The sequence below is a fragment of the Eriocheir sinensis genome, chromosome 3, assembly GCF_024679095.1.
Source record: "Eriocheir sinensis breed Jianghai 21 chromosome 3, ASM2467909v1, whole genome shotgun sequence".
Classification (NCBI taxonomy): Eukaryota; Metazoa; Arthropoda; class Malacostraca; order Decapoda; family Varunidae; genus Eriocheir; species Eriocheir sinensis.
Genome location: NC_066511.1, coordinates 11,529,528 through 11,554,389, shown reverse-complemented (window position 1 = coordinate 11,554,389; position 24,862 = coordinate 11,529,528). Strand labels below are relative to the sequence as shown.

Genomic DNA, 24,862 nt, shown 5'->3' with positions numbered 1-24,862 from the left:
CGTCCCCTGCACACTCGGCTCCCACGTCCCCCCAGCAGCCAACACAAATATGCGTGTTATGCACCTGAAAGGTGCCCTGCGCATTACTCATCAAGATCAAGATCAAGAACCAGCATGCAGCATTTTTCCATTATAGCTGTCATTATTTATACGGCTTGCAAGTCTTTTGTATGAAATCTAACAATCCTTTAAGTGTCGAGACAGTTGACTGTTTGCCACTTTTATCTCTAGACGATCATGGCTCACTGCGTATGGATGGAAGACGAGGAGCTGCGGCTGCTGAAGGAGGCGCAGGCGGGGGTGTCGCACTGCCCAAGCTCGAATCTCAACATCCATTCTGGACACTGTGATGTCAAGAGGCTGCTTGAACACGGCCTTAAGGTTGGCTTGGGCACCGGTGAGGCAATAAGTGGCGTTGAAGGCTCTGTTTCCTTGAAGTCTCTAGAAATGGATTCTGACCCTGGCGCGCCATTAACACCCAATAGAAATTTACTTGACCAAACTTAGATGGATCTTCCTAAGACATTCTTACTGTATTTACTTTTTGAACACCATTCATCTCTATGTGCAGTTTGCTCAATTTAACTCCTTTTGGGTTACAATGTTCAAACATATTTGTTCTGTCATTATTTTTTATAGAGGATTGTTATATATGGGAACATCTCGTTACGGTAACTAATCTCCTCCTGGCAGACTGCTCTGGTGGGTACAATCCTTCCATCCTGGACGCGTTGCGGCGTGCCCTGCAGGTGTCATGTTGCAAGGTCATAGAGCAGCCCTCCCACCCCTCCCTCACCCTTGCCGAGGCCTTCCATTTGGCCACTCTAGGGGGAGCTCAAGGTAACCGTAATGTTTCGTTCCAGACTCAGATGCTTGGTGATGTGGCCATTGCAATAAGTTATAGCATGGGCGCTATGGCATATAACCCGAAGCTCAGCTAATATCAGGCATGCTTGTGTATTATATGCATTTTTTTTTAGGAGTCCTTTACTGCCCAACTTTATATTAGCAGTACTAGCAACAAGAGATTTATTTTCTGTGTGTTTGTGAACTTGTGATTTTACAATGAACAGCAGAACTGCTTGAGGGAATATAGACGGCGTCACACTGGGTCGCTTCTACTTTTTCTTCTTCTTCTTCTTCTTATTCTTATTCTTATTATTATTATTATTATTATTATTATTATTATTATTATTATTATTATTATTATTATTATTATTATTATTATTATTATTATTATTATTATTATCTTTATTATTATTATTGTTATTCTTTATAATTATTAATATAATTATTATTATGATTATTATTATTATTATTATTATTATTATTATTATTATTATTATTATTATTATTATTATTATTATTATTATTATTATTATTATTATTATTATTATTATTATTATTATTATTATTATTACTATGATTATTGTTGTTGTTGTTATCAGTGGCGTAGTTAGGCCTGGGCTTTCGGGGCTATAGCCCTGAATGTTTTATGAATAGCCCCGGATCTCGGTGTATTTTTTTTTTTTTTTTTTTTTTTTAAGAATACCCCCAGCCAGGCCAATACAAAATGTTAATTCTTGTTATGCTGGTAGTACTAGAAATTAGATTTCATAGATTTCATACGGAGATCACACGGTTTGTTCCCGTCCGGTTCATATTCCTATCACGTATTCACGGCCACCCGCCACTCGCCAGTCGGCCATCAGTTACTCTCAGGCACTGAGGCAGTGGTGCCAGGCGCCAGCCAAGGTGCGTATCCCGGCCCGCGCATACGTGTGAGCGAGAGAGCTTGTTGATTGGTAGTAGCGAGCAAGACCTGAATCTGAGGCTATGGATATATGCAGCTTTTTTCAAAAAGAAAGGGGACCAAGGTTGCAGCCTGCAAGGCAAGAGCAGGCGAAGGAAGAGTTGCTTCCTGCTGTTGCTGTAACTGCAGATGAGTAATGACGGGAGCCTGCCGCTGCCTTTACATTGTCTGTTAGCTCAGGTTGGTGAAGCAGAGAGCTCTTTAACCAGCTAGCAAGTATCCATAGGCTAGCTGAGTGGTTCTCAAATGTTTTTGTCACACAAGGCATACTAACTCCTTAAAAAAAATATGGTAGTTCTGTATACTGTAATGATGGGAAATGTGCACACTGCACCGAATTGCTCCAGCATTCAGCAGTTCGAAGTGGAACGAGGGACCGTAATTTTTCCGATTTCTAAAGGATCCAGTTCGATATTATTTAACGAATTTCAAAAGGTAATTTATTGATATTTTGCTGTTGGCAAAAACCTGTGATCATTATATAGGTACGTGACAATTACGCGAGATCGAACTTCGTTGATATAAAAATAAGTTAAAAGCATAACAGTAAAAGAGGCTTTTAATACGTCTTTAACCCTTTAAATAAACTTGCAGCCTGCAGGAACTGATGACATGTCAGGAGTAAAAACCAGCATCTAAATTTTAAAAAATGTAGTAGTAGAGTAGTGGGCTGCATGAGATGAAACCTGACAGGCCACATTTACTATCGTATATGATTACCTTGGCTAAGACAATGGGATAAACGATAAGTCTGTTATAAGGCTAAAAGCTGAATTTTTTTTATTTTTTTTATTTATTTTTTTTTTTTTTCAGGTGAGTAGAGCAAAAAAATAAATCGATCGTTCCGTTGCAGCTGGTGTGTGAACAGTTCTTTTTCTTCAGACTTAAGTTGTGGCTACCATTAATATTAATATTATTTACAAAATAAATTGCTTAATCTTCCTATTAAAAAAAGGGGTGTTATATTGAACGTGTTGGCGGTCTAATTTCCGGACACGGACAAATTTTTTTTTTTTCCGTGCAAAAAACAAGAGCGTCAAGTGTAAGAGTGCTGAGTTGTAGTTGTCAATCTTCTTAGTAACAGAATACATTTAATAAAGAACAAGATGAATTTGTGAAAAATGGTAGTTTCTGATTGCTAATTACGTGATGCTCACTTACTCAGGTGTTCCTTATTTTACTATAGTACATTGTAAAAATGGCCAATTGCTTTTCATCAGCTTTTAGTGACTTGTTCTCTGCAGTAAATGTACCTGAGTGAATAAATTTTAATTTGAAGTTGTCTGTACAGTACATTTATATGTATGATACATCCGCCTTAAGCGCTTAAATGTGCTTATGCTTTACCATAATTTGATAATGACCTTGAAAGTTTTATTATGACACACTTGCCATTTTTTCGGTGTTACTGCTAAATACAATAACACATAAGTTGGCCCTAATGTATGTTAGAGAGACCTCAGAATTACCCTAAACACTCCGCGCTTCTCTTGCCTCCAACCACCCAGCATTTTGGGCTGGGCTAAGCCCCCAATATTTCACGGTCCTAAATACGCCCCTGGTTATTATTATTATTATTATTATTATTATTATTATTATTATTATTATTATTATTATTATTGTTATTATTATTATTATTATTATTATTATTATTATTATTATTATTATTATTATTATTATTATTATTATTATTATTATTGTTATCTAATATCATTTATTTATATTATTATTATTATTATTATTATTATTATTATTATTATTATTATTATTATTATTATTATTATTATTATTATTATTATTATTATTATTATTATTATTATTATTATTATTATTATTATCATTATTATTATTATTATTGACTGTATCTATCTCTATCTATCTATCGAACTATTTATATATGTATCTATCTAATATTGATCTTATGCATAGGTAGAAAGAAACAGATGCACGAACACACACACACACACACACACACACACACACTATACGTATACATATGTTATATCATCAGCATCAGCAGCAAAATCGCTTTCCTCTTTGCAGTGGCAGGCATGGATGATCGAATCGGGAACTTTGAGGTGGGGAAAGAGTTTGACGCAATACTGGTGGATGTTGAGGCTCTCGACTCGCCGCTGGACATCTTCGCCAGGGCAAGTATTAATCAAGGAGTCTAGGGTCCATATTCTTAAACGTTTCAGGCTCCTATTGCGTCTATTTCCCAAGGCCACAGTGCAGATTAACCGAGTTTTCGTGAGTGGCTTTTTTTTCCCGTTCAAGGTGCAGAAACCGTGTAAAACTCTTACATGAATCACAAAATAGTCCATGGAAATCCAAGCAAATTTTTACGAGAGGATCTTCAAACAGTCGAGCTGAGGCGCCGATACGTTTCATCACGTGCGGCGCTGTGGCCGGGAAGGTGGTCGTGAGTTACGCTGTCAGGGAGGCTAAAACTGATCTGTGGAGGAAAGGAGGGAGGGAGGGAGGAGAGGGGGAAGGGGAGGAAAGAAAGGGGAGGAGGGAGTAGGTGTGACGGAGAGGGAAAAGGGGAGAGGGGAGAGGGGAGATTAAAAGTGAAGGGAGGAAGGGAAGAGGGGCGAGGGAAGAAAGAAGACGAGGGGAGAGGGAAAAGAGAGGATTAAGAATACGGGCTCAGAATCCCTGGCATTTAACCCTGCCTTTCTTCTTTGTCTTTGCATTGCCTGCGCTAGTTCATTTTCATCACCCAGATAGTTTCCATTTCTTGGGTAGCCCCTAAAAGTCCCAGGTATAGAAAATTCTATTTATCACAGATTTAATGTTTGTGTTTTAAGACATGGCGTCATCTAGTCTGCAGTGGTTTGTACAAGTTGTGGACATAGGAAACTACACACGTGGTACTTTGCTGGAGGTATATCCATTTTATAGTGAAACCATTTTAGCAAGTCCGTTGTGGCGTTGGCTCTCGCTGGTCCTCTCGTCCCCTCTGTTTTGCCACACAGTCCCAACACCTATTTTTTCCTCTCATATGTTACCTATAGCTGACATATGAGAGGATGAGATAGGTGTTGGGAGTGTGTGGCAGGGGGGGACTCCACTCACACAGCTCTCTTGGAGAGAGTGGAGTCTAAGGCTCTTCGTCTCATCAGCTCTCCTCCTCTTACTGATAGTCTTCTACCTCCTAGATTCCGCCGCCATGTTGCCTCTCTTTCTATCTTCTAGCGATGTTTTCACGCTGACTGCTCTTCTAAACTTGCTAACTGCATGCCTCCCCCCCTTCTGCATGCGGCCTCGCCGCACACGACTTTCTACTCACTTTACTGTCTAAATCCCTTACGCACGAGTTAACCAGCATCTTCACTCTTTCATCCCTCACGCAGGTAAACTCTGGAACAATCTTCCTTCATCTGTATTTCCTCCTGCCTACGACTTGAACTCTCTCAAGAGGAGGGTATCAGGACACCTCTCCTCCCGAAATTGACCTATCTTTCGGCCACTCCTTTGAACGTTTTTTATAGGAGCAGTGAGTAGCGGGCTTTTTATGTTATTGTTTCCTTTTTTTGCCTTTTAGCTGTTTCCTTTACTGTAAAAAAAAAAAGTGGAGGAAAGGAACCGCGGAAGCCAGCTCCACAACGGACTCGCTAAAATGGTGTCACTATATGTATCACTTCTTTTTACCTTGACGTTCACTCGCAGTCTGCCTCCACCACCAACCGTCCCCTTCCACCCTACTCCGATACACACCTGCATATTCCAAGGGACGAATAGACCGTTCTCTCTCTCTCGTAGCGTAGATATGAAGAAACTCTTGCGGCCAACTGTAAAAATAATCCGAAATCCTTCTTCAGTTACATAAACAACAGAAAGGCGATCAGAAGTGGAATTGGACCCTTAACAAACAGCGACGGTGCACTAGTGACTGACAGCCAACACGTTACAAACCTATTAAACAATTAATTTTACTCCCACCACTACCACCAACACCAGTACTAATGTAAATCCCGAGCATTCATTGCCTAACTTTGAAATAACAACCGATGAAGTCCTTAAAGCCCTCCAATCACTTAAAACAAATAAAAGTCCTGGACTTGATAAAGTATATCCTGCTCTGCTCAAAGAAACAAAGAGCAAAATAGTCTCCTCCCTCACAACCGTATTCTATATGTCCTTGCGACAAGGCATCGTCCCTTCGGATTGGAAAAAGGCTAACGTGACACCAATTTTTAAGAAAGGAGACAAAAAATTACCAGGTAATTACAGGCCCATTAGTCTAACTTCGGTTGTAGGTAAGCTACTTGAGAGCATAATTAGAGACAAAATTGTGAGTTACCTTGAAAGCCACTCATTAATTGGGGACTCACAACACGGCCTCCGTAACAAAATATCCTGCCTATCAAACCTATTAACCTTTTATAACGACCTCTTCACAGTTTATGACGTAACCAAATCACTGGACGTAGTCTATCTTGATTTCCAGAAAGCGTTTGATAAAGTCCCACATCATAAATTACTTTACAAGTTAAAGCAAATAGGTATTGACGGTCAAGTACACCAATGGATCGCGAATTGGCTGAACAACAGACAACAAAGAGTGGTGATTGACAGATTTAACTCAGAATGGGCGCCGGTCACTAGTGGCGTCCCTCAGGACTCGGTTCTTGGCCCAGTGCTCTTCATTATTTACATCAACGATGTGGATGTCGGACTCAATAATCGCATTAATAAATTTGCAGACGACACAAAGATTGATAACTCGGTTCACACTGATGAAGACCGGCAAAGCTTCCAAGAGGATTTGCACAAAATTTCAGCTTGGTCTGATGGATGGGAGATGCCCTTTAACGTAGACAAGTGCCAGGTCCTTCAAGTTGGAACAAGGAATAAGAAGTTCGATTACGAAATGCGCGGCGTTAAACTCAAAAGCGTTCAGTGCGTTAAGGACTTGGGGGTCAAAATCGCGTCAAACCTCAAATTCTCACAGCAATGCATCGATGCAGCAAATAAAGCGAACAGAATGTTGGGCTTCATTAAAAGAAACTTTTTATTCAAGAATAAAGATGTAATACTTCCACTCTACAATAGTTTAGTCAGACACCACTTGGAATATGCGGTACAGTTTTGGTCTCCCCACCATGCAAAGGACATTGCTAAATTAGAAGGTGTTCAGCGTCGGGCAATAAAAATGATCCCTTCCTTGCGCTACAAATCTTACGAAGAAAGGCTTTCAACCCTTAACATGTTCTCTCTTGAGAAACGTCGCCTCCGAGGAAAACTGATCGAATGTTTTAAAATACTTAATGGTTTCACGAATGTAGACAGATCAACATTGTTTATGATCGATGACACTTTGCGTACGAGGAACAATGGCGTAAAACTCAAATGTAGACAAGTAAATTCATACTGCACCAAATATTTCTTCACTAACGTTGTAGTGCGAGAATGGAATAAGCTCCCACCGTCAGTGGCCCAGTGTAACACGATTGACTCCTTCAAAAACAAGCTCGACCGTCACTTCCATCACCTTAATATCAACTAGAGTTGAAATGCATCGTTTTGGAGCTTTCTGATTGATGTAGAATCACTTAGGTTTAAGGACAGACCACCTAGTCTGGACCATGGGGTCTGTGTGGTCTGATTTTCTATGTAAATCTATGTAAATCTCTCTCTCTCTCTCTCTCTCTCTCTCTCATTTATCGACATTTATCGACACCACAAATATTGATTTAAGTACAGAATACAACATAGATGGCTACAGACTCTTCAACAAAGATCGTGTAAACCGTAGAGGCGGTGGTATCGCCCTTTTTGTCAACAGCTATTTACAACCCACTGACAAAACACCAGGAGACAGAAACGTTGAACATTTGTGAGTGCGAGTAAACATTGCAAAGGTCAATTTAAATATATCTGTAACCTACAGGCCTCCGGGGCAATCACTCGATGCCGATCTTGAAATGTGCAGTGTTTTAAGGCAGTCACTTAATAACAGCGACTCACTGATATTAGGAGACTTTAACCTCCCCCATATCGACTGGGCGACACTGTCAGATACAGAAGGCGAGTCACATAGAATGATCGAATTTTTAGAAGAAAATTATCTCAGCCAAATGGTTTTTGAACCAACTCGACAAAATAACATACTAGACGTTGTTATAACGACCCAAGATAACCTAGTCAGTAATGTCACAGTAGGAGAACACCTCGGTTCTTGCGATCATAGATTAGTGCGCGTCGACATTAGAACTCAAACATCAGTGACTGAAAATAAAGTAAAGGTGCCCCATTTCAAAAGAGCTAACTTCGTAGAAATCCGACGAAAACTAATAGAAATGCAACTATCAGATGACGGTAATGTAGAGGACGCCTGGCTAAGCTTTAAAAATCATTTACTCACTCAGCAGAACACATTCGTCCCTTTGAGTGAGAAGCGAAGTAACACTAATAAAAGCCCACCTTGGTTTAATAGCGAAATTAAACACTTAGTCAAGGAGAGAAAATTGTTTTACAGGCTAAAGAAAGAGCAAAGCACGCCCGAAAACATTAGACTTTACCATGATGCCAGGAGACGAGTAAAAAAATTAGTATGTCAGGCAAAGCGTAGATATGAAGAAACTATTGCGGCCAACTATAAAAATAATCCGAAATCCTTCTTCATTTACATAAACAACAGAAAGGCGATCAGAAGTGAAATTGGACCCTTAACAAACAGTGACTGTGTATTAGTGACTGACGTTGCAAACCTATTAAACAATTACTTTTCCTCGGTGTTTAATACTAACAGTCCTCTCACCACTACCACCAACACCAGTACTAATGTAAATCCCGAGTATGCATTGCCTAACTTTGAAATAACAACCGATGAAGTCCTTAAACCCCTTCAATCACTTAAAACAAATAAGAGTCCTGGACCTGACAAAGTATATCCTACTCTTCTCAAAGAAACTTGGAGCGAAATACTCTCCTCCCTCACAACCGTATTCAATATGTCCTTGCGACAAGGAATCGTCCCTTCGGATAGGAAAAAGGCTAACGTGACACCGATTTTTAAGAAAGGAGACAAAAAATTACCAGGTAACTACCGACCCATTAGTCTAACTTCGGTTGTAGGTAAACTACTTGAGCATAATTAGAGACAAAATTGTGAGTTACCTTGAAAGCCACTTATTAATTTGGGACTCACAACATGGCTTCCGTAACAAAATATCCTTCCTATCAAACCTATTAACCTTTTATAACGACCTCTTCACCGTTTATGACGTAACCAAATCACTGGACGTAGTCTATCTTGATTTCCAGAAAGCGTTTGATAAAGTCCTACATCATAAATTACTTTACAAATTAAAACAAATAGGTATTGACGGTCAAGTACACCAATGGATCACGAATTGGTTGAGCAACAGACGAGTGGTGATTGACGGATTTAACTCAGAGTGGGCGCCGGTCACTAGTGGCGTCCCTCAGGGCTCGGTTCTTGCCCCAGTGCTCTTCATTATTTAGATCAACGATGTGGATGTTGGGCTCAATAATCGTATTAGTAAATTTACAGACGACACAAAGATTGGTAACTCGGTTCACACTGACGAAGACAGGCAAAGCCTCCAAGAGGATTTGCACAAAATTTCAGTTTGGTCTGATAGATAGGAGATGCCGTTTAACGTAGACAAGTGCCAGGTCCTTCAAGTTGGAACAAGGAATAAGAAGTTCGATTACGAAATGCGCGGCGTTAAACTCAAAAGTGTTCAGTGCGATAAAGGTCTTGGGGGTCAAAATCGCGTCAAACCTTAAATTCTCACAGCAATGCATCGATGCAGCAAATAAAGCGAAAAGAATGTTGGGCTTCATTAAAAGAAACTTTTTATTCAAGAATAAAGATGTAATACTTCCACTCTACAATAGTTTAGTCAGACACCACTTGGAATATGCGGTACAGTTTTGGTCTCCCCACCATGCAAAGGACATTGCTAAATTAGGTGTTCAGCGTCGGGCAACAAAAATGAACCCTTCCTTGCGCAACAAATCTTACAAAGAAAGGCTTTCCACCCTTAACATGTTCTCTCTTGAGAAACGTCGCCTCCGAGGAAAACTGATCGAATGTTTTAAAATACTTAATGGTTTCACGAATGTAGACAGATCAACATTGTTTATGATCGATGACACTTTGCGTACGAGGAACAATGGCATAAAACTCAAATGTAGACAAGTAAATTCATACTGCACCAAATTTTTCTTCACCAACGTTGTAGTGCGAGAATGGAATGAGCTCCCACTGTCAGTGGTCCAGTGTAACACGATTGACTTCTTCAAAAACAAGCTCGACCGTCACTTCCTTCAACTTAATATTTACTAAAGTTGAAATGCAACGTTTTTGAGCCTTCTGATTAATGTAGAATCACTTAGGTTTAAGGACAGACCACCTAGTCTGGACCATGGGGTCTGGGTGGTCTGATTTTCTTTGTAAATCTATGTAAATCTCTCTTTTTTTCTTACTTTTTTGTCTCACTTTTCTGTTTACTCTTTTTCTCCCCTTTCTTTTTTCTTTCTTTTTTTTGCCTTCTTAGTTTTGTTTTCTTTCACACGAATCCCCCCCCCCCCCTAAACCGGAAATGACCCAACCCCTTCCTCTTCAGAAGAAAGGGAAGGGTTGTTATTTAATGAGTACGACGGGGACAAAGGGAGATAGGAAAGGGGGGTAGTGAGGGAGGGAGGTGACTATGAACGATGAATTGGTTCAGTTTGAAAACATTAGAAAAATATAAAGACCAGCCCATCCTGTCCAGTTTCCCATCGACAAGACATACATGAATCCTATGTACCTTTCAGCTCTAAATTTGTAACATGAGAGCAGACAGTTCTTTGTATCTGAACATAGTAAGGGTTTGGTTCAGTTCAGTTCAGACACGAGTAATAATTAAATTACTTTCATGTTCATATTTCAAATATCCCTTGACTTAGAAATGATAGAACATAAGAACATAAGAACGTAGGAGTCTGCAAGAGGCCGGTAGGCCTGTACGAGGCAGCTCCTTTGAACCTAAGCTCCCGTGTATCTAACCCCACCTAATATCGCTGTCCATGAATTTATCTGATCTATTTTTGAATGTGACAATTGTATTGGCACTCACCACGTGACTGCTAAGCCTATTCCACTCATCCATCACTCTGTTAGTAAACAAATTTTTGCCTATGTCCCTGTTGAATCTGAATTTATCCAGTTTAAACCAATTACTTCGTGTCCTACCCGATTCTCTTACCAACAAAACCTTATGAATATCCCCTTTATTAAAGCCCTTCATCCATTTATAAACCTCGATCATGTCTCCACGCACCCTTCACCTTTCTAAAGAATGGAAGTTTAACTGTTTGAGTCTTTCCTCGTATGGCAAGCTTCTCAACCCCAGAATCATCTTAGTCATCCTCTTCTGCACCGATTCTAACATTTTGATATCCATTCTATGGTAAGGTGACCAGAACTGAACCGCATAGTCAAGATGAGGTCTAACTAATTCTAAATATAGTTTGAGGAAGACTTCGGCGCTTCTGTTGCTTACCCTCCTTGAAATAAATCCCAGTACCCTATTTGCTCGATTTCTAGCTTGAATGTATTGTGCCCTTGGACGGAGATCAGAGCACACTAAGACCCCTAAATCCCTCTCGCACCCAGACCTGCTTATGAGAGTGTCATTTAAGCAATAGTTATGTGAGGGTTTGTTCCTACTACACTCAGAATACTTCACTTCCCTACATTGAACTCCATCTGCCATTTATCCGCCCAGTCATACAATCTGTTTAGTTCATCCTGGAGAATACTAGCGTCGCGATCCGACTCAATTACTCTACCGATCTTGGTATCATCTGCAAACTTACTGACATCACTATTAATTCCTGTATCTAAGTCAATGATATAAATAATAAACAAAAGTGGACCTAATACCGAACCTTGTGGGACCCCACTCGTAACACATCCCCAGTCAGATCTTTTACCATTGACTTGTACTCTTTGCTTCCTATTGCTAAGCCACGCCGTGACCCAGTTCAAAACTTTACCCTCTACTCCGTGAGCTTGTAATTTCAATAGTCGTTGGTGAGGAACTTTGTCAAACGCTCTACTAAAATCAAGATAGATTACATCATAATTTTCATCTCTGTCTACCGCCTCAAATACTTTATTGTAGAAGGACAAGAGATTGGTGAGGCATGACCTACCTTTCATGAACCCATGCTGCGAGTCGTGAATTAAGCTATGTGCATCTTCCCTATAACCGATGTTAAGCTAATTGGCCGATAGTTTGAAGCAGCTGACCTGTCCCCCTTTTTGAAAATCGGCGTCACATTAGCTACTTTCCATAGGCAGGGCACATAACCAGTATTTATCGATATCTTAAAGATGTCGGTTAGTGGGTCACTGAGTACATCACTAAATTCCTTTAATACCCTCGGAAATATCCCGTCAGGACCTGGCGACTTATTTTTCTTAAGCTTATCTATCTCATCCTGAACTACTTGCCTGGTAATGATTATATCCCTCAATTTATCACCATCCCCGCCCTCGTACACCTGAACCCTTTCTGGAATAGTCGTTCGATCCTCTTGTGTGAGTACTGGAAGGAAGTAGTCGTTCAACAATGTGCTCATATTTTCGTAATTTTCTACTAGCTCGCCTGTGTTTGCTTTCAGCGGTCCAATTTTCTCCCTTGTGTTTGTTCTATACATCTGAAAGAAGCCCTTAGGATTACTTTTCGCCTCATTTGCTACTTTGATCTCATAGTTCCTTTTTGCTATCCTGGTGTTTTTCTTCACTAATCTAGATAGTTCGACATACCGGCCCCTGAGATGTGTTTCACCGTTCTTTATTTTCTGATAAATTCCCCTCTTTAACCCTATCTCGTGTTTTAGTCCACGAGTCATCCACTTAGGGTCATTGTTTTCTTTTCTAAGGCTGCGTTTACACCAAGCACGTCGCGTCCCGTCACGTCACGTCACGTCACGTCAAGTCATGAATCGCCACCCCAGTTTAACACTGATTTGTATGGATATTTGAAAAATGCGTTTACACCGGTTCCGTCCAGTCACGTCACGTCACGCCGCGTCGCGTCGCGTCAAGTCAATATATAGAGCTGGTTCTATTTTTCACCTGACGTGACGTGACGTGACGTGACGGGACGCGACGTGCTTGGTGTAAACGCAGCCTTAGTGTTCGCTGTGGTATATGCTGTCTTTGCCCCTCTACTATTACTCTAACTAAATTATTGTAAGACATTTCTACCTGGTTCTCCTGGCTCTCCAATCCGCAGTTCTGGCTCTCATGAATCCCTAAATTATCCCAGTTTACCCCTTCAAGATGTTTTCGAAGCCCCTCGTAATTTGCTCTTCTAAAATCTGGCACTAACACTAGGTTTGGTTCGCGGGTTACCGCCCAGTCTAAGCTAAAACGAACCGTTCTGTGGTCACTATTTCCTAACTCTCCGCCCACCTCCAACTCACGTAGCAAGTTTCCATTAATAGTTAGGACTAAGTCTAATATGTTATCTCCTCTGGTAGGCTCGGTAACTACCTGCTTTAAGGAAATTATCTTGTATAACTTCAAAAAAATCCTCGGCTTCCAGGTCACCCACTAGGTTTTCCCATTCTATATTCCTATAATTAAAGTCGCCCATTATGCAGACATTTTTACTCCTACTCGCCCTACCAATCTCCTGTAGTAATATACTCGTGTCCTGCCTGTTAAGGTTGGGTGGCCTGTACAGAACTCCTAGAGTTAGTTTTTGATAGATAGATAGATAGATAGATAGATGGCATACCTGTCAAGTCTTACGTTTTTTGCGTAAGTCTTATGTAATTTCGGTGATTTTCAAGTCTTACGACGTTAGTTGAAAATCTAACGTTTTTTCTCCGCTTGCGATGTTTTTTTTTAATATGTTTGTTTTAAACAATTTGAAAAATTATCGTACGCGCCATATTTAAATTCATGTGAGCGTGCTGAGTAACGCTTACTGTTACGGTTAGTGTGTGTGTGTGGGGGGGGGGGGGGAGGTACCTCGTGCACCCTGCTTGAGTCCGTCGGGATCATACCTGTCAAGTTTTACATTTTTTATACACAAACTTACGGTCTCTAACGCAAAATCTTATTGCAAGACACCACAGTAGCTTGACAGGTATGAGATGGCCACATTGTCTGTAAATCCATGATCTTTCACTTTATAGGTTATTAATTTTAACATCCCACTATCTTTTACCTCAGGATGACATGGAGGACAAAATCCAGAAGTTCCTGTACAACGGCGATGACCGCAACATGGTGGAGGTGTACGTGGCTGGCCGGCGAGTATGTTGCCGTTGAGAGGGCGTCGTGCTCGCGGTGCCCAGTGACTCGAACAGTCTGGTATTCTCGGACCCTTTTGATTCTCAAAATATTTTTTTCTAACGTCCTCAAAGGAAATTAGTCTGATTCTCATTAGTATTTTTCACAGTTATGGTGCAAATCCGGGTCAAACTATCACTAAGCCCGTAAAACTCTCCATGGAAATACCCACAACCTCTACCAAAGCATTATCAAAATTAATGTGAATGTGTAAGCCCCGAAATATTTGAGAGTATGGGCCAGGCTCAGAATAACAATGAATACCAATGAGTATAATCCTGGTTCTTATTGTATAAGTTTTTTTTTTTTTATATATAGGTGTGTCATCAACAAATATTTTGATTTATATGTTACTCTTTATATAAATAACACTTACAAAACATTCTTAGGTCCGAACTGCCATTATGATCACATTCTTATTAAAACTTATTAAGAGAGAGAGAGAGAGAGAGAGAGAGAGAGAGAGAGAGAGAGAGAGAGAGAGAGAGAGAGAGAGAGAGAGAGAGAGAATTTACATAGATTTACATAGAAATTCAAATCACACAGACCCTATGGTAGACTTAAATTAAAGGACGTGTCGGTCAAGGTTGCTTTTAAAGGAGTCAATCGTATTATATTGGACCACTGAAGGTGTGAGTTTATACCATCCTAACACTACAACGTTGGTGAATAAAAATTTGGTTGTCTGAATTTACTTGTTTATATTTTTTAAAAGTTTTGTGCTATTATTTTTCGTTCGCAATGTGTCATCGATTATAAACAATTTCGATTTGTCCACATTCGTAATGTCTTAAGTATTTTAAAATATCTGATCAGTTTTCCTCGGAGGCGATATTTATCAAGAGAGAACATATTAAGGGTTGAGAGTCTTTCGTCGTAAGTTTTTTTTGCGCAAGGGAGAGATGATTTTTGTTGCCCGACGTTGAACACTTTCTAATTTTGCAATGTCCTTTGCATGGTGGGGAGACCAAAACTGTACCGCATATTCTAAGTGGGGTCAGACTAAACTATTGTAAAGCGGGAGTAGGACATCTTTATTTTTTAATAAAATATTTACCTTCATGAAGTCCAGCATACTGTTCTCTTCATTTGCTGCGTCAGTTCATTGTTGTGAGAATTTGAGGTTTGATGCGATTCTGATACGCAGATCATTGACGCATTGAACGCTTTTGAGTTTAACACCGCGCATTTCGTAATGGAACCTTTTGTTTCTTGTTCCAACTTGAAGAACCTGGCACTTATTTATTTAAAGGAGAGAGAGAGAGAGAGAGAGAGAGAGAGAGAGAGAGAGAGAGAGAGAGAGAGAGAGAGAGAGAGAGAGAGAGAGAGATGCACATAAAAAAAAAGCAAAGAAGACAGAGAAAGGAGATAAAGTTAAAGAAAAAAAGAATTAAGGATAGAAAGAAAATTATACAGGAAAAACGAAAGGTAATCTTCATCTTTTTTTATCTTCTTAGGGCCGCTTTCACAGTCGTTTTGTTTGTTTTGACCGTTACCAATGGCGACGATCACAGCTTTAGAATTTCCACTTAAAACTGGCCGATGGGGTAGTGGGGGCTGCGGGGTTAGCCTAGCCCCGCACCTTATCCCACACTCTCAACACCTCTAGCTTCCTCTGCAGCCTCCACTACCCCATAGGCCAGTTCCACGTGCAAAACTATAGCGTCGATCGGCGCCATTGGTAACGATCAAAACAAACAAAACGACTGTGAAAGCGGCCCTTATGTTTTCCTTCTTAATTAAGGATTTCTTACTTTCTTCTTTCTTTTTTCCTCGCTCCCTTTCTTGACTTCTATGCATATATCTCTGTGTAATTATGCTCTTTCACTCTTGCGTTCTCTCTCTCTCTCTCTCTCTCTCTCTCTCTCTCTCTCTCTCTCACCTCCTCGATAAACTTGAAAAACTGACGACATCCTCTGACGGGCCCACCAGCCCGTGCCCTCCCCTAGGAGGACAAATCAACATCTCTCTCTCTCTCTCTCTCTCTCTCTCTCTCTCTCTCTCTCTCTCTCTCTCTCTCTCTCTCTCTCTCTCTCTCTCTCTCTCTCTCTCTGTTGTTGGTAATATTAGTGTAGATGTAGTAGAGGAATTTGGCTATTTATGAACAGCAGTAAGCAAATAAGGTATAGGAAGTAATTCAAAAAGGAAAGTTAATGAAGCTAAATCAGTACAGGAAATATGGAAACTATGATAAATGGAGGTAAAGAGGTATACATACACGAATATGAAAGGTAGCTACATGCTGTTTTGGGAGCTTAGATCAGTACTTCAATAAGTGTGTGGGGCATAGATATCCGGTTAAAGAATAGAGGAGACTACCAAGAAATTGGAAACAGTAGCTGCAAAAAATAATCTGAGGTGATGGTGTTTTAAGCCTCAAATACACTGCCGAATTTTGGCCACGAACTTGACGCCGAATCAGTTCGTGACAAAATTCGGCGACCGGTTCTCCGACATGACCAAGATTCTTACAGTTCGTGATCATTCGGCGACATGTCGGCGAATGCTCAAGACAATTTGGGGACAATTCGGAGACATGTCGCCGACTATTCGGCGTCCATGTCGCAGAGGTCAAAATCTGAAATTTTAACGTTTTTTTTTGTCGCGGAATAACTGGCGACAAGTCTCCGAATTGTCTTCGCATGTCCCCGAAGTGTCGGCGACATGTCGGGGACAGTTCTCCGACAGTGCCAAGATTTCTGACAGCTGATCATCTGATGCCCATGTGGCATAATATTATAATAGCACGGGAATCCGCGCCTACCTCATGGACTACTGCAACACCCGGGGAGCAGTGGCCTGGCAGGACAGAATTGTGGGCGAGTAAATACCATGTGTGGTAATGTGTGGTAATATGTATGATAGTATGTGTAATAAAATGTATAAATGTGACTTGTTTTTGTTTTGCTCTCCTACAATGAATGAATGTTTACGTAATATAAATAAACAAACCAGTAACTGAAAGAAGAAATAAATCTAAATAACTGAAAATGAAACAAAGGTTAAATGGTAGAATAATGATATTAAGAAATAAATGATGTAATAAATAGTAAATTAATTATGAAATAAATGAAAATGTTAGTTTCATACCTATTTTATAAATTCACGATTCTTCTTGTTTTTCATATTTTCTTGTTTACTATTTACTATTACAGTATTATTTTATTCCGTATATATATATATATATATATATATATATATATATATATATATATATATATATATATATATATATATATATATATATATATATATATATATATATATATATATATATATATATATATATATATATATATATATATATATATATATATATATATATATATATATATATATATATATATATATATATATATTTATATATATATATATATATATATATATATATATATATATATATATATATATATATATATATATATATATATATATAGAGAGAGAGAGAGAGAGAGAGAGAGAGAGAGAGGAGCCCCGCCTTTGGTCGTAATTCTTCGAATAGCCTCAATGTAGCGACGCAGGAGCTGCTCACTACCTAACCTGCCTGTCGTTCCCTCTCACGCTCAGGCAGACGATGGGTTTGACTCCTTCGCCTGACATCCACGACTCTACCCTGTCGCTGACATCCTTAATCCCCGCCCCAGGAAAACACACCCTGGTCCTACGTGTCCTATCTTCAGCACAGAAGGCCCTATCTAACAACCTGACCTGGCTATCCCCAACAACCAAAATGTTACCTCTGGGCAGGGATTTGTTATCTGCCCTCCTCTCCTTCACCTCCTGCTCCTTCACTCCCTCCCTCAGCTCAGAGAGAGCCTGGAAGGAGTTGCGGCACTCCACACCCGCAGGATTGGTCCTCTTCAGCTTTAAGCAGTTGCCATGGCTCTTGACTACCTGCCAGCCCCCATCTTGTGACGGTGTACTATGTACGTCGCCTGTCTGGGGACCTGATGAACGAAGGACTCGATTTTCCTTCATCATGGCCTCCACAGTCCTCTCCAACTCTTCGATTCTCTCAAAGAGAGAATTTACTAACTCAACTGTACCCCCACCGGCCCCGCCTCCTCCCTTCACTGTACCACTATAACTCATCCCACCAGACATGGTCAACCCAAGAGCTAGCCCGAGCACGTCCTATCACCTTGAGGACCTGAGGTGAACTGACGAGGACCTGAGGTGAACATTGGTGTGAAATACACGATAGGTAGCTACATGGGTGATATGAGGTTATTGGAAGCTGTACAAAGATGGACTCAGAATATAAATGCCCTGAAAAATCCCCCCAGTCGGCATGTAGATAGCCTAGCTACTTTGCGTTGGGCCGGTTACATGGCATGATATAGTAATAATCAAGGCAAGTATAGAGAGGTATCGTCACTCTCATAGAACATGAAGAACCAAATTTTGAAATGAGCTTTTTTATTGGGACCTCTCGGATGTTTTTTATGTTATAAACTACTACAATAAAATAAAATAGGATGTGGATTTTTCGTTATATACCCAATGAAGCAATTGTCGGTGAATAAAAAATATAAATAGAAATGTTCATGGCATCTCATCCTGGACGATGATTGGCTGGCGTCTGTCCACTCATACGCCAACGACTCCACTCTGCATTATTCAACTTCTTTTAATAGAAGACCATCTAAACAGGAAGTACACGACTCCAGACTGGAGGCTGCAGAACGCTTAACCTCAGACCTTGCTATCATTTCCGATTAGGGCAGAAGGAACCTTGTGTCCTTCAATGCCTCAAAAACTCAATTTCTCCACCTATCAACTCGACACAATCTTCCAAACACCTATCCCCTATTCTTCGACAACACTCAGCTGTCACCGTCTTCAACACTAAACATCCTCTGTCTATCTTTAACTCAAAATCTCAACTGGAAACTTCATATCTCCTCTCTCGCTAAATCAGCTTCCTCGAGGTTGGGCGTTCTGTATCGTCTCCGCCAGTTCTTCTCCCCCGCGCAGTTGCTATCCATATACAGGGGCCTTGTCCGCCCTCGTATGGAGTATGCATCTCACGTGTGGGGAGGCTCCACTCACACAGCTCTTCTGGACAGAGTGGAGTCTAAGGCTCTTCGTCTCATCAGCTCTCCTCCTCCTACTGATAGTCTTCTACCTCTTAAATTCCGTCGCGATGTTGCCTCTCTTTCTATCTTCTATCGATATTTCCACGCTGACTGCTCTTCTGAACTTGCTAACTGCATGCCTCCCCCCCTCCCGCTGCCCCGCTGCACACGACTTTCTACTTATGCTCATCCCTATACTGTCCAAACCCCTTATGCAAGAGTTAACCAGCATCTTCACTCTTTCATCCCTCACGCTGGTAAACTCTGGAACAATCTTCCTTCATCTGTATTTCCTCCTACCTACGACTTGAACTCTTTCAAGAGGAGGGTATCAGGACACCTCTCCTCCCGAAATTGACCTTTCTTTCGCCCACCTCTTTTGATTTTTTGGGGGGGAGCAGCGAGTAGCTGGCTTTTTTATTATTATTGTTTTATTTTTTGTGTGCCCTTGAGCTGCCTCCTTTGTTGTAAAAAAAAAAAAAAAAAAAAAAAAAAGTCTCGATAAGCTCCGCCCCTTCCTCGAGCCTAATTAAACCCCGCCCCATCCTCGTTGTCTGCCCAAACCGACGACTTCACACACCTCACTCCCACCTTGTTTCCTGACCCCAACATTCATTTTTACGAAAAACTGAGACCACCATCATCTTCCTGAGAAAATTCTGCATCACTCTAGCATAAAATTGTAACTATAATGTAAAATTACACATACGAAAATCAGAGTTAAGTGAACTATGGAGTAAACATTTTCTTGCACTAATTTCCCTTCAACTCCTTAGTACTCAGCTGGTTTTCGTCGCATCAATTTTATGCTGTGATGCAGAATTTTCGTAGAAATGTTTCAGAATCAGAATGAAATGAAATCAGGAACCAAGCGTGAAGGCTATAGGAGTTGCCAACGAGTGATTTCCTCCCGCCTGTATGACGCTACCTTCTCTATACTTGCCTTGGTAATACTGGCAAGGTTTAGCCTCACAGAGTTATAGCATCTTCCATTTGACACAAAACCCGGAACCAGGTTCGGCTTTAAACCCAGACCCATGTCCGGGTTTTGGCGCCGTAAATGGAACGCATTTAGGCGGATATGTAAACAAACATTCTTCCTCTTCTTCTTTTGACCTGTCCTCCTCCTCTCGGGCGTCTCTCCTGTTTATTCACACTTTTCCTTTCAATTGTGCTGTGTAGCTTAATTTTTCTTCACTGCAATATACTATCACACTTTACTTTTCAGTTTGTTGCTGGAATAACTTACTGACATTATCCGTGCGCTTATTCAAGCATTTGTGCCCTTTTTTCCCAGCACTGCATCTCCATCCAACACGTACCGTGCGATGGCCCCGTTGTCCTCCTCTAGCCTCTTAGCCCACTCCTCCCTGGTGCTACTAATAACTCCCCTCTCTGCCTCTCATAGTTGCTGCATTCTTCTATTGGGTGTTCCACTGATTCTTTCTCCCCTGTCCTACAGCTACAGTTCTGGTTTCCCCCTTCCCTATTCCTGCCATTTAGCTGCGGGGTTCTCGTTCTTGCTTTAAACATCAGCTTGCTCCCCCAGTCTCCTACATGCCAGTCTACTCCCTCTAGCTTCTGTGTCTTGCTGTATCATCTTAATGTCGACTCTTTTACTCTAAAATTCATAGGCCCAGCCTAGGCAGATGGCACACCACCTGTTCATCTTCCTTTTTTTTTTTTTTTACAACAAAAGGCAGCTCAAGGGCACAAAAAAAGAAAACAATAATAAAAAAAAAGCCCGCTGCTCGCTGCTCCCAAAAAATAATTAAAAGAGGTGGCCGAAAGAAAGATCAATTTCGGGAGGAGAGGTGTCCTGATACCCTATCAGGCTGATGGATAAATGGGTTTTCTGGGAAAGCAAACTCTTTTAACTTAGACATTAGATACTTGCTTGTGTCCCAGGGTAATAGGTTCTCACTTGACACAGGCTTAAGGGCCAGAGACAAATAAGCGCTGATGAACAACACACTTGTGAGACTAACACTAGCATGCTGTTCCACGGTGTGGGATCCTTACACACACACACACAAACATTTATAAGTTAGCACTAATCAACACCAAGGTGGCTCGGTTCATTATAAACAATGAACTTGAACACCAGACATCATAACACGGATCAAATAACAGATTAATATGTAACCTCTTCACATGTGCAGACAAGCACACACTTAAAATTCTGTACAAGATCATATACACTTACATTAACATTGACCCACACACATACAGGACGCAAACAGTCAGCGTACTCGTAACACACTCAGCCAAAAATACCAAACGTATCACACAAACACTGACACATGTACTACGGACTCATACTTTCCACGCACCACACGTGACTGGAACAGCCTCCCCCTACAGACTTTAGACTGCGGTACAATAGACTCATTCAGAAAACAAATACACACTCACTTGTCACAACACACCAAGACTAACTAGTAGTACACCTATTCATTTCCCTTCCCTACACACTCAGCACCCCAGTTCCCCCACCAGCCAACACAAATATCCTTGTTATGCACCTGTACTGGTGCCCTGTGCATTACTTGTCAAGATCAAGATAACACACAGCTTATCAAATGCCTCTACCCTTACCTAATGATAACACTGCTGAACTATAACTCTCTCATTCACTCAGCACAAATAGGGTCATGAAAATCAAGATCAATTCTATCCTCCGGCATAAGAAAATAAAGCAAAACAACTGTACAAATGCATTTATTTAACTAATAAAAACATAGAGCACAATTATCAACAGGTACAAATTTTTTTTCTTCTTATTACACAGATTAATCAAGAAAGAAACTGAATTTCAAGACATTGCTGGGTTCCCAGGTGTGATTGGGGACATTGACGGAACACGTTGACTCGAAATTAAAAAATACACGAAACTATTAATAATGATTATCATAACTGGATACATGTTAACTTTACAGTTTTGACTCACTCTAAGATCAGAAGAAACTAATAATGACACCTACAGAGTTTGTGACTTGAGCAAGTTGATAAGTCCTGCCAGGAGGTACTCAGGATGAAAGGGGGCCCTGCATGGAGACTTGTCCGGAGGGACCCCCAGACTTGGCGTTGTAGGGTGGGTGAGGCGACACACACCCCAGCATATGCCACCTTTGATAGATGACTGTATATTGTTAATCCAAATTGGATACTTTCTACAACAATTGAAATACTATTCATACCTTCAAATTATACCTCGGCAACAAAAATATGATGGAATATAATTTTAAACAAAACTCGTCATTTAGGAAACTTAACCTATTTGGACCTATAGCCGCATTATTAGTTATCTTGTACTTATCTTGAACCCGCGACCAGCGTGACGGGAGAGGGTAAATCTCAAGAATTACCACTCCACCCCCTCCACCACCCCAGCCCCCCCTACCCCCCAAGACAAACCTGGGGACCTGTGGGGAAGTGGGGTATTGGGGGGGGAGCCCAGATCACTGAAAAATGGCCTTCCAAAATTTCCCTAGAAAAATCCCTAAATCAGGAAAAATTCCCAAGTCTCGAAAGTAAGGAAAGTCCCTAACGCATACTCTTGTAGTCTATTCCAACATCAATCTGTTGACGAGTGTCAGGCGTGTCATCAGATGGTGGGCATACTGCCCCCCCCTCCCCCTCCCCCCACCGCCGCCCTCCCAATCCGTCCAGTGGCGCGTAAGTTTTGACGGGCCACGCCACATGTCAAATATATTTAAACTACTCCAACTGAACTTTACGACCTGCGCGTTCTGACTTAGGAACTAGTTTGTAGGGTGCACTGCAAGGCAGGTATGAGGCTCCGTCTGTGTATAGAGGCGGTTGTGAAACAATAACAATTGACTTAGAAAATCCGAGCCACCTAACTCTATAATTAAAGAGGCTTGCCCCCCTGGCCCCTCCCCAAGGTAAAACGTATACGAAAATGCATTATAATACTAATTCTTTCACGTGCTAAATTACTACGAATATTGGTTTGGAGTTGTTATTCTTAAGTTTTGCTGTTTTGCCCAATTGGCTACCATTTAAATATAATACTGAATTGTTACTGTTTCACTCATTGATAATCTAACCTAACTGGTATTTTTTGTGATATCAGTGACCCAAATAACACAAAGTCACTGAAACAAACGATTCATCTTTACATTATGCATAAATGGGGGTTACCAATGATGATGAAAATTAACTGGGTAGGTAATGATAAGTAATAAATCAACATGTATCGGCAATAAACACGTCAGTCACTGTAAGGTAAAGGTAAAGTTGGGGGCATATGCTATAGCAGCGCGTGGCCTCGGTGCTCATCTCCGTCGCACTGGCCCTTGAGCCTGTGGTGGGAGGGAGCCCATTACCCCTGGACACAGCGCCAATTTGACACCCGGGTGGGTGCTATTCTGTATAAAACACAGCCGTTGCGTTTCACTCCCCTCCCTCGCCCGGCCACAAAACCCTTGCCCCGCCATACATATATGGCTATCCACACATCTATTCATCCAACTGTTTTCGTTTAAAGCCACTACAGGCCTCTTGCTGGGCCCGAAATTAAAATTTCAACGCCCCGCCCACTGCACCACTTTTAACTTATTATTCATGGTTTTCGGCACATATCTATGGATATGTATGTAACTGGCATACAGTACCTACAATTTCGGATCACCAGGCACCACCTGGATGCAGTGGTTGTAGCAAAAAATACCCAAATATGGGAAATAAGGCATGCAAATGGCGGCGGCGGCGATAGTCTTGGTCCTGGCCTGGGTCTTGGGTCGAAAGTGATCTAACCCTGCTCGGCAGTGGGGTCCCTCCGGGTCACCCAGATCCTCTAAAATCACGACCCAGAAACGGGTTACGCTAAATGGAATAGAGGGTTCAACTCCAATCTCTCGCCACGGTGAGAGGTGAATCCACTGCTCCTGCTTGTAACTCTTTGGTCGGCCGCCATAGGGTGACGGATTGGCGACCTTTCCATGATTCCACATGTTTACACTTAACCACTATTAGCAAGCCACCATTATGATATTTTGGAAAACTGAGCCGATCAACGTGTTGATGAGACATTGCTGCATATCATGAACAGAAATTTATTGCACGTAGGTATACCTACAATAAAATAATGAGAAAAAAATATTGTAGTGTATAAACATTTTTGTTCACCTTTTTAGCTTCAACTCCTTGTCATTCATGGACTTTTTATTGCATTAAATTTTCGTTTACAGTTTCAAATTCAGCACATTTTTCCGATTCAGATAGTATATGACATGTACCAATGTAACAATAATCATGGGGTAAAAAATGGACAAGAAAATAACAAGTCTAACTGACAGAGGATCGCTGAGGCGCTGGTAACTTGATAATAGCAGTAGCAGACATAATTAACTATGTGATATTAAATTTATCTCTGTCTCGCCATCCGTCACACCAAGATGGCCGCCAGTTGCTTCAAAATCCAGGCTCTGGGAACCCTCTATGTATATAACTCTGTGGTTTAGCCTACGTATATAATCTGACTTTTTTTTCCTTTCACCCAAACTAGAGGACGCCCATATAATATTTCATGTTCCAATCGAAGGAATCAGAAGGACTATAAAAAAAATAACTGTTTCCATTCATAATAGATAACGGTGATGATTCGGACAG

The 24,862-nt window shown here is 40.9% G+C and overlaps 1 protein-coding gene across 4 annotated transcripts in view; it reads left to right on the top strand.

Moving 5' to 3' along the window:
* LOC127005086 (guanine deaminase-like) overlaps positions 1 to 14,657 on the top strand; it is a 47,409-nt gene extending 32,752 nt beyond the window's left edge. For all 4 annotated transcript variants that reach the window (XM_050873597.1, XM_050873612.1, XM_050873607.1 and 1 more), the window contains exons 7-10: positions 232 to 397; positions 694 to 840; positions 3,857 to 3,963; positions 14,028 to 14,657. In XM_050873597.1, coding sequence (XP_050729554.1) covers positions 232 to 397; positions 694 to 840; positions 3,857 to 3,963; positions 14,028 to 14,126 — 519 coding nt within the window. In that variant the 3' untranslated portion in view covers positions 14,127 to 14,657. The remainder of the gene's footprint in view (positions 1 to 231; positions 398 to 693; positions 841 to 3,856; positions 3,964 to 14,027) is intronic.
* Positions 14,658 to 24,862: the final 10,205 nt, after the last annotated feature.